Source organism: Schistocerca nitens, chromosome 3 (genome assembly GCF_023898315.1).
Source record: "Schistocerca nitens isolate TAMUIC-IGC-003100 chromosome 3, iqSchNite1.1, whole genome shotgun sequence".
In the NCBI taxonomy this organism is placed as follows: domain Eukaryota; kingdom Metazoa; phylum Arthropoda; class Insecta; order Orthoptera; family Acrididae; genus Schistocerca; species Schistocerca nitens.
In genome coordinates, this window is record NC_064616.1 from 218,370,090 (window position 1) to 218,388,333 (window position 18,244).

At 39.1% G+C, this 18,244-nt stretch overlaps 1 protein-coding gene across 2 annotated transcripts in view; it reads left to right on the plus strand.

Moving 5' to 3' along the window:
• Window positions 1–18,244, plus strand: part of LOC126248172 (DDB1- and CUL4-associated factor 7) — a 135,072-nt gene that overhangs the window by 90,232 nt on the left and 26,596 nt on the right. For both annotated transcript variants that reach the window (XM_049948939.1, XM_049948940.1), the window contains exon 5: window positions 8,887–9,009. In XM_049948939.1, coding sequence (XP_049804896.1) covers window positions 8,887–9,009 — 123 coding nt within the window. The remainder of the gene's footprint in view (window positions 1–8,886; window positions 9,010–18,244) is intronic.

An 18,244-nucleotide genomic window follows, 5' to 3' on the forward strand; every position in this document is an offset into this window, starting at 1 on the left:
AGCAATGAGACGAATAGAAATGATACTTTCACTTGAAGGCAATAATTAGACTGAAGTCAGTGGGATTTATGACAGTCTCCCAAATGTAACAAAAGGTGGGACATCGTTCTAATAGGATGTGTGATCACCAGAGATATCAATTCACACTCTGCAACGTACTCCCATGCTGGTCGCAAGGTTGGTAATGAGTTCTTGTAGGAGGGTTCCTTCTTCCAGCAATACTGTTAACAGCTGCTGGACTGTCATTGGTGCATGTGGACTTACTGCAATGTGTCTCCCTACTGCATCCCACATGTGCTTGATGGGGTTTAAGTCAGGGGAAATTGGCAGGACAGTCCATTCACCGAATATCCTGTCGGTCCAAGAGCTCTCCACTTTGCAAATCTGAAGTCAGATTTGAATGACACACATGGGGAACTAGTATGGTGTCACTATAATGTTGACCAATGAGCGTACCGTGTATGAAGATATGGTGGTCAGTATGCCCAACATTATGCCTCCCCACAAATAACACCTGGTCCACCAAAACAATCATGTTTGACAATGTTCTTGGGTGCATTACATGTTCCCACCTCTTGCCATTTGAGAATACATCCAGAATCACCACTTGGAGTGAATCTGCTGTCATCCGAGAACAACAGGAGCCCGTTCCTCATTGATCTAGTCCCTGTGTTCTTGGCAGCATTACAAACAGCTCAACCAATATGCGGGTGCCGACAGAACACAATATACAGGTCGATGGACAGAGAGATCAACCCCAAGCAGTCACTGTGCCACTGTCGAGTGTGAGATTGCGCATCCTGCAGTCCTGTTAAATGAGGTTGCAATTGAACCCTCTGTTTCATATGGATCCCTTCTTGTGTGTTGTACAATGGGAACAAGCCGAGATGGTGTTTGTGTATGGCCAAGCTGCTGTAGGTGAACATGGTCTGCCAACTCCTCTCCTTCGGGCAGCAGTGCCTTTGGTTTGGAATACTCCCTATGCACATGAAACAATAGCACATCCCCCATCTGTTCTTCATCCTTTTCTAAAATATTGTCTTTTGCTTCACTTCAGCTGCTTAAAAATAATAAAAAAATAAATAAATAAAAATACATACCATGATATTCACAATGGAGTGCTGATTCTAGTGACACCAAACACTTAAATCCAAACTATTTATTTATTATACAATAGATTTTTAAAATTTTTTTGCCATCGCCATGTAGTCTGGAGAAAAGAAGTCACTAATTATCAGTACATTAAAATACACGAGGTATTCACCTCGTAGAATTTTCCTGTCTGTTTTAGCTGGTGTCCATACAATTATAATTTATTGATTAATTATGATTTTCTGGAATCTTTAATTGAAACTTATGTCAACATAGTCCTAGATATATACTATCCACTACTCACATTTAATCTATACTTCGCTCATGTTCTTTTTGTGTGCATTGGTTTAATGATCTGTGCTAATTAATCATTAGGCTTTATTATTAGAAGAAAGCATCTGAAAGCTAGTTAATGATGTGTGCATATGATGTATGTACACTAAACTACAAGTAGTGCATATTGGGCACATGCCTCATTAAATCAGGCTTGAAACATAGGAACTCCTAATTTCTCAATATCAAGTTAGTGGCCATAACTGCCCCCCCTACCAGAAAAATCCTGGGTCTGCACACTCTGCCTTAACTGCTCACAGCATCTACATCACCACTGGGTACCTACTCTGTGTGTGCCTTTCGACGGCTGTCACTCATCAAGTACCCTTCTGTGTCTGGTCTTCTGTCTTTTTCCTACCGGGAGTGCATCCTGCCCACTCTTGGGTTGTGCTCAAAAGCCTCGTCTCAGTGTTGCGTAGGAGAGCTCGTACAAATACTATAATGTGCCAGGCCCCACTTTAGAGACTTGCTTTGGAGTGATGATCTTTCAAAGCTGACCACACTCCACTTTAAGCTGAGGTGGAGTTTATAGTTCTCGCTTGCTCTAAGGAAGCTATTTCTTGATTTTTAGGCTTTGGGTAACCAGTTGTATGCCATATAGTGGTTGTTGTTCAGAAGCGAAGGACTTCATTCTCTCTTTGGTGGCTCGTCTCCTTTACTCTTAAATTATTTGCATTATGGCAGAACTATAAGTTTGCTATACTCACAAGAGCTACAACTTTTGTAGGTCATGTTTAGTTTTAACATGACTCTCAATGTTTCATTACTTCTCCTCAGGTAATTAATCTGGTACATTTACAGTGGTCATTAACATATCTGACACTGGTTGTTAATAAAGAGATTACTGATGTAAGTTGAGTGATTAAACCTTGACCTTAAGCAATTTATTTACAGATGCTGAGCAATTTATTTACAGATGCTGATCATTGCCCATCAGACACTATATACACAATCCATATCATTAATGTGGTGAACAGTAGGTTTGTGTGTTTTCTCTTGGAGGTATTATTCATGGTTTTTAATGGTGATTCCCTTGAAATTTCATGTGAATTTTGATATCATAGATGTATGCATCAAATGGGAAAAAATGTGGACAACTTTGCATATTAAAGCACAGTTTTGCCTTTCTTGGTCAAACATGTGTACACCCCTAACCCACTGCTAATAAAACCAACAAACTGCAGGGATGAATTCCTAACTGGAAATGGTGAAAAAAGGTCCTGTGAACATGTGTCCAGAAATGCATTGTTGCCACAGTAGAAGGCACTGAGGAATGAAAGTTCCTCTGACCACATGCCATTTGTTCCTTATGTGTTGCAAGCTGTGTGATTGATGCATCATACTGTAGGCAGCAGAATAGTCTGGTATTCATTTTGGGAACAAGCCAAGATGGTGTTTGTGTATGGCCAAGCAGATGGAAATGGTTGTGAGGCAGCATGGCTATACCAAAAGAGGTATCCTCACAAACACCAACAACATCACACAACATTTCAAGCCCTTTTTGGATGTATATCTGAAAGGACCCATGATCACACAAACGCCCAAAAATGTGATGTGATGTGGTTGATTTCTGTGAGGGTACGTGTTTTGGTATAGCCGTGCTGCCTCTTGACCGTTTCCGTCTGCTTGGCCATACACCAAAACCATCTTGGCTTGTACCTGACATAAATACTGGGCCATTCTGCTACTTAACAGAATGCTGTGCCAATCGTACAGCCTGCGACACACAAGGAATGCACAGCACATGATCAGAGGAACTTTCATTCGTGAGTGCCCTCTACCATGGCAACAATACATTTCTGGACACATTATCTTAGGACCTTCTTCCCTTCATTTCTAGTCAAGACTGTGTCCCTGCAGTTTGACAGTTTTATTAATGTTCACTTTGTATTACACACACCGTCTAACCCACTGTTGGACAGACGGACACGGACACACACACACACACACACACACACACACACACACACACACACACACGCACGCACAGTGAACATTAATAAAATCGACAAACTGCATGATTTTGCTGTAGTTGCACTGCTTCTTCATTTACACACATCAAAAAAAGTTTTGCATCACCCCGGTTCGCGAACTCCTCAAGATACATTTTGATATTGTATCACAGACACAATCCATTTGACTGTTCAGAGATGTCACTAAACCCGCACAAAGATGTAAACAACCATGCGTGAGCAGCGCCTATTAGACGGAGGGGGTCTGACAGCTGATCAGTTCAGTCATTTCACCAGGAAGGAGGTACATAGCTCATGTTGTCTGTAGTTCCACCATGCCTAGACAGCCAATACCGTGGTTTGATCATGTCTGCATTGTTACTTTGTGCCAGTAAGGTCTCTCAATATGGGAAATGTCCAGGCGCCTCGGAGTGAACCAAAGTGATGATGTTCAGACATGTAGGAGATACAGAGAGACAGGAACTGTCGATGAAATGCCTCGTTCTGGCTGCCCAAAGGCTGCTGCTGCTGCAGTGGATGGCCACTACCTATGGATTATGGCTTGAAGGAACCCTGACAGCAATGCCACTATGGTGAATAATGCTTTTCGTGTAGCCACAGGACATCGTGTTACAACTCAAACTATGTGCAATAGGCTGCATGATGTGCGACTTCACTCCCAACGTCCATGGCGAGGTCCATCTTTGCAACCACGACACCATGCTGTGTGGTACAGATGGGCCCAACAACATGCCGAATGGACCGCTCAGGATTGCCATCACATTCTCTTCACCGATGAGTGTCGCATATGCCTTCAACCAGACAATTGTTGTAGACGTGTTTGGAGGCACTGTACAGCAAATGCAGCAGAGTGGAGGTTCCCTGCTGTTTTGGGTTGGCATTATGTGGGGCCGATGTACGCTGGTGGTGGTCATGGAAGGCACCGTAATGGCTGTACAATTCATGAATGCCATCCTGCGACCAATAGTGCAACCATATCAGCAGCATATTGGCGAGGCATTTGTCTTCATGGATGACAATTCACACCCTCATCTTGTGAGTGACTTCCTTCGGGATAACGACATTGCTCGACTAGAGTGGCCAGCATGTTCTTCAGACATGAATCCTGTCTAGCATGCCTGGGATGGATTGAAAAGGGCTGTTTATGGACAATGTGACCCACCAACCACTCTGAGGGACCTACACCGAATCACCGTTGAGGAGTGGGATAATCTGGACCAACAGTGCCTTGATGAAATTGTGGGTAGTATGCCACGACAAATACAGGCATGCAGCAATGCAAGAGGACGTGCTACTTGGTATTGGAGATACCAGTGTGCACAGCAATCTGGACCACCACCTCTGAAGGTCTTGCTGTATCGTGGTACAACATGCAATGTGTGGTTTTCATGAGCAATACAAAGGGCAGAAATAATGTTGATGTTGATATCTACTCCAATTTTCTGTACAGATACCAGAACTCTCGGTACAGAGGTAATTCAAAACTTTTTTTGATGTGTGTGTTTCTCAAAGCTTAGTTTGGACATCCATACCTATTCAGTTAGAAATACATCAGGAAAGCAAAACAGTAAAACAAAAAAACATACAGATTTAAGTCTGTAGTGATTTCCTGATGTCAATTAAGGCGAAAACAAGGATGGTTAATTTCTAAATATAATACTAATTTCCTTCCCTATCCTTGTCTTTTCCTAAGTAAGGCTTGTACCCTAATGCCCTAACCAACGATACATTGAATTCTAATCTTTCATTTATTGTATATCATGTAAGTAGTTATGAGACATTATGTAATGATTTTGGCCTGCAATGCATTCTCATGGTAGACAGGAACATCACCTGACAAGTCACATTTTCTTCATTGTTTATAACTCAGGGATATACCAGAAACATCATATCCATTATCCCAGTAAAATAGAAAGGTCATTATTCTGCATGCATCAAGACAAGTAACTCAGTTCAGAGTTATTCTTTTCCCATGTACTCATTGCAGCAAGTTGGGACTATACACATCTTCAGTTATGGGAGGAGCTAACGTACTTTCTCCATTTTCTTTTCTTTTTTTTTTATGCTCAAGCAGGCACTTTATGACTTTAGGTCTGTTTTAGCAAAATACTCGTATGAACGTGCTGTGGCATCACACAGATCTTCTGACTTGACTTTGCATATGCCCTGTGTGTGGCTATATTGTCCAGAACTCTACACATTATATTAATTCTATAAAATATATGTGGTTGGCTTATAAGGCATGAACTAAGTAAATAATAAATACAACAATGCCTTATGATGCTTTGGTTATGAGTACACACCTGTTCTGGCCCTGATAGTGTTCAGACACTCGTGGATGACACACAAACTAAAAGTGAAGGTAACACAAACAAAAGTGCTGAACTCAGTTTTCCAATGTTTCTTTGCTGAGAAGGAGCAAGGAGTACTGCTGCAGATTAATTCTCGCACCACTACAACCAAAAATAATGTACTCATAGACATCAGGGTTGGTGGCATTGAGAAACAGTTATAATCACTAAAATCGAACAAGGTTCCATAGCCTGTTGGAAACCTTATCAGATTCTATATAGAGTTTGCAGCTGTGCTAGGCCCCCTTTTAACCATAATATACTGTAGACCCCTTTAACACGAAACTGCCCAGTGATTGAAAGAAAGCACAGTTAACACCTATAAGAAGGGTAACAACAGTTATACACAAAACTACAGTTCAGTATCAGACATCCATCTGCTGTAGTGTGTGTTCTGAGCCCAAATGTAATAAGGTCATCTTGAATAAAGTGACCTCCGTGTCAACCAGCATGGATTTAGAAAAAGATGGTCTTGCAAAACCAAACTCACGCATCTCTGACATGATGTCCAGCAATCCATGGCTCAAATCAATCATGTGACTGTAGTATTTCTTGACATCCAAAAATCATTTGACTAAGTACCAGAAAAACACTTACTAATAAAAGTAAAATGATTTTCTAGTATTACATGAAGTTTGTGATTGCATTGGAGGATTCCTTGGATAGAAAGTCTCTGCATGTTAGCTTTGTTTGGGAACTGGCAACAGATGTGGAAGGAACTTTCTAAATGCCTGAGGGAACTGTATTGTGACCCTTGTTGTTCATGTTGTACAGGGTGGTTAAAATTACTTTCGCTACTTGATAGAGAGAAGAGTGATCATAGGACAATGGAACTTTGTGGAAATATTTGTAAGGACATGCGAAAGAAAAATAATGAATAAACCATTGAAACAATCGCATTTTAATTTCCATGTGAGAGGTTAAAATTAGTTGATTGTGTACCATATTTACTTTGTGGGCTGCATATGTTGCTTGAGGTGACAACCATCTGCATCCACAACAGTGTGGAACCACACTAGAGATACCATTTTACTATTGTTCACTTTTTTTTCCCCCCCTCTCGAGTAGTGGACTGTGGAATGTTTGACTCTTGTAACAGAGCACTTCTTGAAGATTGCACATTGCATCCAGCATTCTCAGCCATGGCAACAGTTACTACTTCAACAGTTTGTGGCGCAATTGGCCATCGGCCCCTCTTAGGAGCAATTCCCAAATTGCCAGTTAATTCAAACTTCCGAATCATGTTCTTCAACTTCAGTGCGGGAAGAGGACCTCTCAGTTTTCCTGTAATGCATTGCTACTTGGGCAGAGCAGCAGCATTATTGCTGTTGTTTTGATAAAACAGCTTTACAAGTAAAGGGCTGCTCACCTGATCCAGATCCATGTTGACTGTTTGCAACTGTAATCCACACTGATGCTTGTGTTTCAGCCCTATGCCAATGTACAATAGAAGTCTGTAACAGTATGTTATGACACTTTACACAACTAAAACCGGAAATCCTGCAGCTTGGGTACCCATATGATTCAAATTTTTCTATCTTCACTGGCTCAAGTAGTGAAAGTTTAATTATGACAGACAATAGTAACCTCAGACGTTTTGCAGCTGATGCAGTTGTCTTAAATGAAATACTATCTGAAAAAAAAAACCTCCACAAATATTCAGGCAGATCTTGAAAATATTTGATAGAGGTGCAAATAATTGTTTTAATGTTCAGAAATGTAAAATTATATACTTCAAAAAATGCCAGAAAGTAACATTCTGTGATGACAGTATCCATTAGAAACACAGGATATTAGAAAATGTAGTCAGCAGATTGCTTACAAAATACTTGTGTGCCCTTCATATAATATTACTCGTTTGCCTGGGACCTGTACTAAATAAAATTAACAGGTGACATTGAGAATATACAAAGAAGGGCAACACAAATTATCTCTGGTTTGCTTGACTAACAAGATAGTGATGTAGAAATGCTGAAAAACCAGAAATTGTAGACACTTGAAGATTGAACATGGACTACCCCATGAAATAAAAAAGTTCCAAGACTCAGTATTATGGGAGTTATCTCGAAATCTTCCACAGCATCCTACACATCAATGGACAAGATTAGTCTAATTACAGTGCACACAGAGACATTTAAGTGCTCCTTCTTCCCACCTTTCAAACTTGAATGGAATGAGAAGAAACCCTAATATGTGGTACAATGGGAAGTGTCTCCTGCCATGCACTTTACATTGATTTGCACAATATGGATATAGATGTAGGCATGCTTTATCAGTAGTTCTAATGTGAACTGTAAAGTTGACAAATCAGTTAAGTCAAATATGAATGAAAAAGTGCTTAAAAATTCCACAGTACAATTTGCTGCTTTTTAGATTCTCATTATCCAGTTTCTGCCATGTTGATAGTTGTAAGTGCTATTCTTTTTCTACTGGCCTCATATTTCACCAGGTGTTTTGGGACTACCTCCCTTCACTCGCCTTTTTGTTTCTTCCATGATGCTAACAATAAAACTCTGCAATGCTTCTTTGTTGAAATGTACTTCTAATTTTGTGGAAGTAATCAGTGGCTTGTGCTGTTGTTGCTTGTAATGTTGTAAAAATAAAACAGACTTGTTTAAAAATTTCAGTGTGTAACCATTGTCATCCTCTAGATTTAACATATATTTTAATTAAGTTGTTGTGATGTACTTCTCCAATGTTTTTTATCTAATAGAAAGAAATTGATTCCAAATGGATGGCCAAACAAAATAGCCAATGTCCAAAAAACTTTGTGTCCAAATCTGAGCTTAAGTTATTCTGAATTTGTTAACTGAGAAGAATATTTTGATCAGAGAGAATTACGAAGCATAATTTAATCACTTGTGATAATTCACTTCACTTCAGTTTCTGGCTGTTATTACTTCAAAGCATTGATCTTTTCATTGTCATTAGGTATCATGTAATTTTTGTTTGGTGTTTACGGTAAAGTGTCCCAGTGTTTTTGGTTGTGACACATTCAAACAACAAAATTCTATGAGAAACTTCACCTACTTGCAGCTATACCGTTATGAAAGCGTGTATGTACATATGTTCTTATATAATAGTGAGTGTGATGGTTGATAAATATTTCTAATCTTTTAATACAATTTTCATTCCAGAACAAGAATTCAGACTTCTGTGCCCCATTAACTTCATTTGACTGGAATGAAGTGGATCCCAATCTGATTGGCACATCAAGCATAGATACTACATGTACCATATGGGGGCTGGAGACAGGACAGGTAAGTTCTGTGCACTTTAAGTTTGAAAATAACTGAAATAATTTAATGAATTGTGTTCTATATCATTTGGTTTGGCAGTAATTATGCATAAAGGATAATTTCTAATTATTTTATTTACTTTTTTATTTTTGTTAAATCTAAATATTCCTAGTAAAACTTTATGATGGATAACTAGAAAGTTTGAGAATCCATCCATTGTTACTGGAAAATTGGAAATGTACTACAGCATCTTTGTCAGTGCTACAGGATAGTAAGCAGCAATAGGATGTTATCTGTGGGGGATTTAATGGAACATTGTTTATTCTTCTTATGTTCCATGTCTGCTATGGATATTTTCTTAATAGTTATTACTACTTATAAGTTGTTAATGGGTTATCAGTTTGGTATTCAGTGTTCACCATTGAGTGTGATACTGCATACAAGGATGTAGGCTAGGAATAGAAGGGATGTGGCACTCTGTCATTGTACTCCCTCCTTCCTGTTTGTTATAGTGGTTCAAGAGCCAGTTCAGATTTCAGGTTTTTGTGGGCCATACTTCTCCGTATGAGTGCTACAGTAGTTCCTTGAATAACAGAAGTTGACTGATTAACTAATGCAAAAGTCAGTTCCCTCTACTTCCCTCCGCCCCCCTCTCCCTCCCCCACCACCAAATACAATTATCTCAATTTGGTTTGGGAAAATAATTAGTTATAATTCCAAACTGGCTGTACTTCTTTCACATAGACATTTGCAGCTGTCTTACAAACATGAATTGTTGCAAAATGGAAATAGAACTGTGACCAGACAACAATGGAAAATTTTTGCAGTGCTTCAGTATAAACAAGATAACTTTGAAATAGTGTTATATGTGACATGGTTAAAACATTGTTCACATCCTTGACCCAGGAGAATGGGAGAGGTGTGTGGTTGAGGTATTGGCTTGAAATGTCTTTATAAATCTTAACAAAAAACAATGCCTTATCTAAAGAACCATGTTGTAGCTGCAGAAGAAAAAGATTCATGGAGTAAAATGATGGTTTGCCAACAGTTACCCAGCAGGTTATTGTTTATTCTTTTTCTAGGTAAGTGACTTAGTCATGTACATCCAACCATGTTAAGATGGAAGTATGAAGTGGGGGCAGTATGTACATCAGTCTTTTCCATTAAAAGCTGATTGTTGTATGGAGTTAGGGGGGTTACATTAATCAAAGCACCATGCCACTTCTTATAGGTGAGAAAAATGCCCTCTTTGTTTGATATAATTTTGCAGAGTAATGTCAATGAAGCTCATTTCTTGTGGTTTGTTGTAAAGGCTGTTTCAGAAAGATTCATCTGAATTCACAAGACTGTATCTTATGCAGGAATGAAGAGATAAACTTGGGGTGAATTTTAACTTACACATAGAACTAAAAAGCTACTTCCCAAAGAATCATGCAACTTCACAAGAGTGTACGTCTTACATACATGCACAGAATGTTTTCGGGTATTATGATTACTTTTAGGGTTAAATGTTCAGTCTGCATCCCCCCTTGGGGTAGATGCAGGTTACTCAAATTTGTGTGAAGGAAAAGCACAAGGCACATAGACAAAGTCTTGTTACTAATCTGGACACTGAGCTGGCATGATGAATACACCACTGTGGGGCACTTGCAAATCTGTTGAAAGTGCTCTACATCTTCAACGAGCACACGGGGGCGACCTCGAGGTTTTTCCTTACATAAACAACCATGCATATTGAAGCTACTGGTGCCATCATTGAATGCTTTGAGGAGGAGGAGGAAGTAAGTATAGCGGTGTTATCTCAATGAAAATTGCACTATACAGTTGTCACTGAATTGTAGGAAACCTTTTATTGTTATGTTGCCATCTTTGTGATGTACATTGAGTAATGAATCTATCTATCTCTCTCTCTCTCTCTCTCTCTCTCTCTCTCTCTCTCTCACACACACACACACACACACACACACACACACACACACACACACTCGTGGTCCGTCCCTCTCTCTCCAACTCATGGTACACCCTCCCATCCTCCAACTGTAGGTGTAGACCCACCCCCCTCTTCCTCTCTCATTCTTCACTTTCTGGCCACCTCCTCCCCCCCCCCCCCCAAATCTTACCGTTCAGTGTTTACACTGAAATGGAAGTTTTCAAAAATTAAAATGCTGACTCATTTATAAAGCACTCTACAGTAAAATGGGGTGTGGTCAAAAAGTAGTTCATCCTCTGCATTACAGAAAAGGGGGTATTATTTAACTCAGATTGTAACGGAATCGTAACGGTAAAAGTTAGTGAACAGAAAGAGGGGAGGGGAGAAACACTACCTACCCTTTGTAAAAATATGTCATTTTTCTACTTTCTCTGTAGTATGCACTGTGAGAGATTCCCAGACAACTGGGTGACCTGCGTGGTTCCCCAGTTGCTTCTGGGGACATAGCAATTTTTCTTCTAGAGGGTTGCAAAGCAGCCCCTAAAATCCATCCAAATCCTTTCCAGGGTAATGTTACATGTGTTGAAAAAGCATACTTGTAGAAAGAATTGTGTAACCTGATTTTGATTTCCATTGCTGGAGAAAGTGAAGGAAATGTCTAACCTTGCTGAAGCATGAATTCTACACTAAGGTGTACTGTTAAGATCCAGAAAACTAGCTGATAAACTAGCATTTCTTACATATGAAATGAACTTCTGAATGTATTTATACCTTCCACAGAAAGATTACATGTGGGAATATGGGTAAAGATGAAGTCATTTTCTCAATAATTTATGTGTACTACTGCTTTCTTGTACCTTCACTGCTAAAATTTGACCATAATGTGTCATAGCTTTTTGCATCACTGGAATTATATAACCTATTCATTCGTATACACTACGTATGAACCAGTCTATAGTTAGGGATCATCATTTGTGACATATCACTGGCAAAGGAATTTAGGAGAGAATGACATTTAGTAATGTAATCAAGAAAAACAAGTAGGAGTGGAAGGAAACACAAATGGGTGTAAAAAAAAAAAAATGGAGCAACTACTGCCCTGTGTCACACATGACAACTTAAAATATCAGAGAGTGAAAAGTCCAATTATTAAACCTAAAAAATGACAGCATAGCTGTTAGTGTAAACATGTACAGGTTAAGAAAGACATTTTCTGAAAATATTCAACATAAGTTATGAGATTACCTTATCTTTAAAATGAAAGGAAAACTGAGGAGGAACAGATGAGACGCCATACAGTACTTGCATTATCTCATGGCATACCTTGAGGGGATGGAAAAGGGTGGGGGGTGGGGGGGGGGAGGTATATCTGTGTGGGTCTATAGCATTGTATAAACTATATGTCAAATCTGAGTCTTGCAGGCAACTTTGCCAGTAGTGGTTAGGTGTGTTTTTAGTGAATCTGGTGTTTTGTAGTTTGTGGCTGGTGAACACAGCCAGTCCTCTTGATTGATGTATAAATTCTGAGATTGTGTCAGTGATCACTGTATGACATAGTGGTGAATTGTTTTGTATAACACATATGCAGGAAGGATCTTGGCTTAACTGTCCAGGTTGTTAGGATGGTAGGAACCTGTATGAATAAAATAAGATCAGCTACGTGTGGAATGGGTGTATGATTACTGTGGATAATTTCTGGGGCACCTCCCACACCTAAGTTGTGTGAGACTTAGATGTGTGAGGCTTTGCCCAAGTTGATGTGTGAACACCCTGTAGTTACTACTTTCTTTTTCATTTAATGTCAAGGGCATTGTTGGCCATACTCCTGCTCCACAAGCCTCATCTGTTTTATTCTATCTGATGTGTTTGTCCATTCAGTATTGAAAATCTTCATTATTACATAATTCCAGATATTATCCTGCCATTAACTTCTGGGTATTCCTGTACCAGGCATTCCATTTATTTTTCTAGAGAAAAAGTAGCATCTTCTCCAAAATTCTTACAGAACAGCTCAACCTTTCCTTCTGATAACTATATTTAACTTTCTTCCTAAACATTAAAGCTTTACATCCAGTTCATAATACGGGCATAGTAGATCGATAATAGTAAGTTATGATGATTCTCTCATTTTTTCCGGGATTTTGGTATAACAGTAAAATGCTCTGTTAGCAGCAAATATATGTGCATATTATTTCTACATCTCTTCTGTTGTTCTTGCTGAATCTCTCCCAGAGTATTCGAAGCAGCCAGCTTTTTTTGAAAATTAATCTGTCTACTGTGGATCAATTAGAGTTTTCTTATGTACCTTCAGGTATTCTGTCTTTGCCTACTTAACATAAAACCCGTTTTGCTGTTTATGAATTCCATTCTGGGTTTACTTATTAACACTTTTTTATGCCTATTTACAGTTAAAGCAAACTTTGTTAAGACATTTTCCCATTACTACAGAAGTCACTTCATGGGTACCTTTCTCAGAAGTCTACCATGGTATGAATTATGTACTGGTGTATTATTAGAGCTGATATTCCATTTATCTTTTTGGGATTTACTTCTTCTGTTAGGTTTTTCAAGTGGTGTATGATAGTTTCAACACTCGAATTATTTCCTTTTTAATGTATTTTCATTTGCAATATGGTTACCAGAAAGTCTTTGCCACAGTTTGCCTTTATAAGTTCTTATATCTCTCATACTGTTTTTAAATCTTCTTTGGATAGCTACATGGTCAGTCCTTTCTTTTATGATGTACCGTAATTTTAAAAAATGAAATTGGTCAGTATTTTCAAGTATATGATTATAACTGTTGTGGTAGGCAAGTCACACTGAGTCTAGACTCATTTACTGTTATGGTACAATACATGTTGCCTGATGGCTGCAAAAACAGAATAGAATAGCTCCTTGCTCTGGTGAGCCCTTCCAGCACCCACTGTCATTCGTGCATCACAGTGTGTGCATTCTGCAGCCTAGAAAGTGTAGCAGTCATCACTCTAAAGATTGTTTTGAACACTACAGTTCTCTATTAGGCATGGCCCGGTTGGAAGTGGTAAGCTTACCACAACTTAAAGTATGTCTTATCATTAAGTTGCTAGCACATTATCTGTAGATTCTATTTACTAGAAGGCTGTGCCTCATGTCATCAGAGGGTGATATCCATGTCCCCACATGAGTGGGTTTATGCTGCTTAATGTTAGATCATTTGTCATTACAAATTTTATAATATGTTGTATCCAATTTTCCTAACTTTCTACATTTACTATAACTTGAAATTACTGAGGGTCACTTTATAGATTTCTTCTTTCCCACTTCAGTATTTAAGTCTCCTGAAATTATTTTTGCATTATGTGTATATAATGGATTGTATGAGTGTTCTAGTTGGTTGCAGGAGTCTTATTTTGGTGTTGTCATCTTTATTGTTTATGTGGCATTCAAAAAAGTAATGGCTCTACCATGGAGTGCATGAAACCTGTGTTTTCAGGTGATTCTAACAGTGTGTGTCTGGTTCTTGCTCTCAGGTACAAAACGCACACGCACACAAAAGCACAGTATAATTGCATATGGAAACACCGTGTGTGTATTTACAAAAGAAACCATAAAATTATCCATACAAAACATGTTGGAACAAATAGAGATAAATGAGCACAAAAATAAACTATAAAATAGTAAATAAGTGTGTGTATAAAAATAAGGATGGATATACAAATGTAAATAAGAGAATAACCACCATATCTAGTATAAAATTGTCTGTAAAAAAAGTTAAACACAAAAAATTATCATAACATTTATTTGTAAAGTAATGCAATTTCAGTTAACAACTAACATTAACAGTTATAATATGTACTTAAAAGTGTCCAAATAGATTTTTGTTATTGAGGTCTATGTGCATGTTCAAAATGTAGTCAGGCTATCCTTTCAGGAATTCATGTATTTCTGTTTCTTCTAGTGTATCCACTGCTCATCCTTTTTAATGTCACAGTTACATTTTTACTTTCAACACTTCAGTGCTCATCTTCTTGCTGATCTGTTACAGCTCCTCTGGATCAAGTGAAATATTCAGCACTAGTCATTGGCTTTGACCACTGACATAATGTTAATGGCCGTTTGACATTGCCTTTTCACAATATGATTATTAGTTGGTGAAGCCAACAAATTTGAAAGCAAAAAACCTGATTGTAATGAAAGACTGATCTGTAGCTTGGACTGAGGTGTAGGTTAGCTTGGAGGATGACAGTGGACAAACTCAGTGAATGTGAAAGTAAAAAAAAACTTGGTGAAAGACTGATCTGCCTCTCAGGCCATTTGAAAAAATAGCCTCTGATTTCATGCTATAGTCACCACGTTGTTTACGGCGTTTGTTGCACATTTCCTGTGTCAACTGGTCAATGTCGATGACAGGTATTGTTTATTTCTCTTTAACTGCCTGCCCCACTTGAAATTAATGTCTTAGGTGAAATCAACCACAGTGGAATATAGCTTTTACAGTAGTACTATATGTAGAGTGGAGAGTACTCTTTATGTGGCCTCTTTCTCAGTTTCCTGTTCATCCTCTAGACAGGTTAAGTGTATGGTGAAGGACTGGAATAATGGCAGAAAATATGTGTTTTAAGTTTTAACAATATATGTGCATCAGTTTTGATGGTTGTCATTTTGTTTCCCATATACTTGACCTACACCTAAGGATTTCTGCTCTAGCTTTTAAGAACTTTGTGAGATTCCAGGGATTCCACATATATATTTATGTAAAATTTACATTGTTGTCTCATTGAGATCTCTTGAAACAAGAGTCATCAAAGTATTACATAGGCTGAAGTGTCTAAATACACTACTGCCCATTAAAATTGCTACACCAAGAAGAAATGCAGATGATAGACAGGTATTCATTGGACAAATATATTATACTAGTACTGACATGTGATTACATTTTCACGCAATTTGGGTGCATAGATCCTGAGAAATCAGTATTCACAACAACCACCTCTGGCCATAATAATGGCCTTCATACGCCTGGGCATTGAGTCAAACAGAGCTTGGCTGGCGTGTACAGGTACAGCTGCCCATGCAACTTCAACACGATACCACAGTTCATCAAGAGTAGTAACTGGCGTATTTTGATGAGCCAGTTGCTCGGCCACCATTGGCCAGACATTTTCAATTGGTGAGAGATCTGGAGAATGTGCTGACCAGGGCAGTAGTCGAATATTTTCTGTATCCAGAAAGTCCCGTACAGGACCTGCAACATGCGGTCGTGCATTATCCTGCTGAAATGTAGGGTTTCGCAGGGATCGAATGAAGGGTAGAGCCACGGGTCGTAACACATCTGAAATGAAACGTCTACTGTTCAAAGTGTCGTCAATGCGAACAAGAAGTGACTGAGACGTGTAACCAATGGCAACCCATACCATCACGCTGGGTGATACGCCAGTATGGCGATGACGAATACATGCTTCCAATGTGCGTTCACAGCAGTGTTGCCAAACACGGATGCGACCATCATGATGCTGTAAACAGAACCTGGATTCATCCGAAAAAATGATGTTTTGCCATTTGTGCACCCAGGTTCGTTGTTGAGTACACCATCGCAGGTGCTCCTGTCTGTGATGCAGCGTCAGAGGTAACCGCAGCCAAGGTCTCCGAGCTGATAGTCCATGCTGCTGCAAACATCGTCAAACTGTTCGTGCAGATGGTTGTTGTCTTGCAAACGTCCCCATCTGTTGACCCAGGGATCGAGGCGTTGCTGCACGATCCGATACAGCCATGCGGATAAGATGCCTGTCATCTCGACTGCTAGTGATACGAGGCCGTTGGGATCCAGCACGGCGTTCCGTATTACTCTCCTGAACCCACCGATTCCATATTCTGCTAACGGTCATTGGATCTCGACCAACGCGAGCAGCAATGTCGCAATACGATAAACCGCAATCGCGATAGGCTACAATCCAACCTTTATCAAAGTCGGAAGCGTAATGGTACGCATTTCTCCTCCTTACACTAGGCACCATAACAATGTTTCACCAGGCAATGCCGGTCAACTGCTGTTTGTGTATGAGAAATCGGTTGGAAACTTTCCTCATGTTAGCACATTGTATGTGTCACCACTGGCACCAACCTTGTGTGAATGCTCTGAAAAACTAATCATTTGCATATCACAGCATCTTCTTCCTTTCAGTTAAATTTCGCGTCTGTAGCATGTCATCTTCGTGGTGTAGCAATTTTAATGGCCAGTAGTGTAGTAGACAGATGATGTCCACTATAATTTTATTGAAGTCTCATTTGACTCGATCTGTGTTAAGGCTGCAGTGTTAAGCCTTCGGATTGGGTAGGATATCCTAACATTAAAATAACTTTATGATTTATGTTCTAGTGTGTATGGTAGCAGGGGTCAGTCAATAATACTTCTTTCGCAAGGACAAAGTGCTTGCTGTGTTCCGTGTTTTGTAGGTGCATGCAGAGCCCGGACTAGCTGCAAAGCATTAACACTGCCCCCTCTCTCTTTACAATCTGTAATTTCAAAGTTAAGGGAAGTTCTGGCAAAGTGTAAGTAATTTAGGAGAACACACACACATCCTGTGCAGCTGTACAGCTACATTGTGCCTGTGTTGTGTACTCCTTTTGAGTACTTACATGCATTGTTTCCAGTGGCCACAAGGCCATTTGTTGTTAATGTGAAGCAGTTGTAAAGGATGTAATATAGGTGTGGCGCAGGTCTCCATGCTTGCCTTTGTAATGCCACAGAATGTTCTATATTTAACAGAATAGAGTAAGTGTTACATTTCAATGTTTGTAAGTCAAATTTTTATAATATATCAAAAACTGAATCATTATTATAGAGTTGACAACACACATTGTTCAATGCAAGGGGATTGAGTTACGTATTTCAGAGATTCGAATGTTGACAAGAATTCTCACAGTGACTAATGTTTCACAGAGTGGCTGATTCACCTTAAGTGTTGCACCATCAACTAGCTCCGTACATTCAGTATATCTAATTGTTACCTTATATCTTTATGGAATATTTTGCAATTTTGGACTGTGTGTGTGTGTGTGTGTGTGTGTGTGTGTGTGTGTGTGTGTGTGTGTGTGTGTGTACAGGTGCACATGTGGTCACTTACAAAGATTCTGATTTATATGAATAACTCCATCCTCATTTTTTTTATTAGTGTTTCTGAAAAATTCTATGTCAAATCGACCAATTTCATAATGTGTTCCTGCTAGACCATCGTTGATTTTGGCGAAAAATTATGTGAGCTTTCACACATGCCATCGATGAGTATTGGTAAAGTTTAATGTTAGTTGAAGCAATACTGGCTAAGATTAGTAACTTTTTGGTCCAAG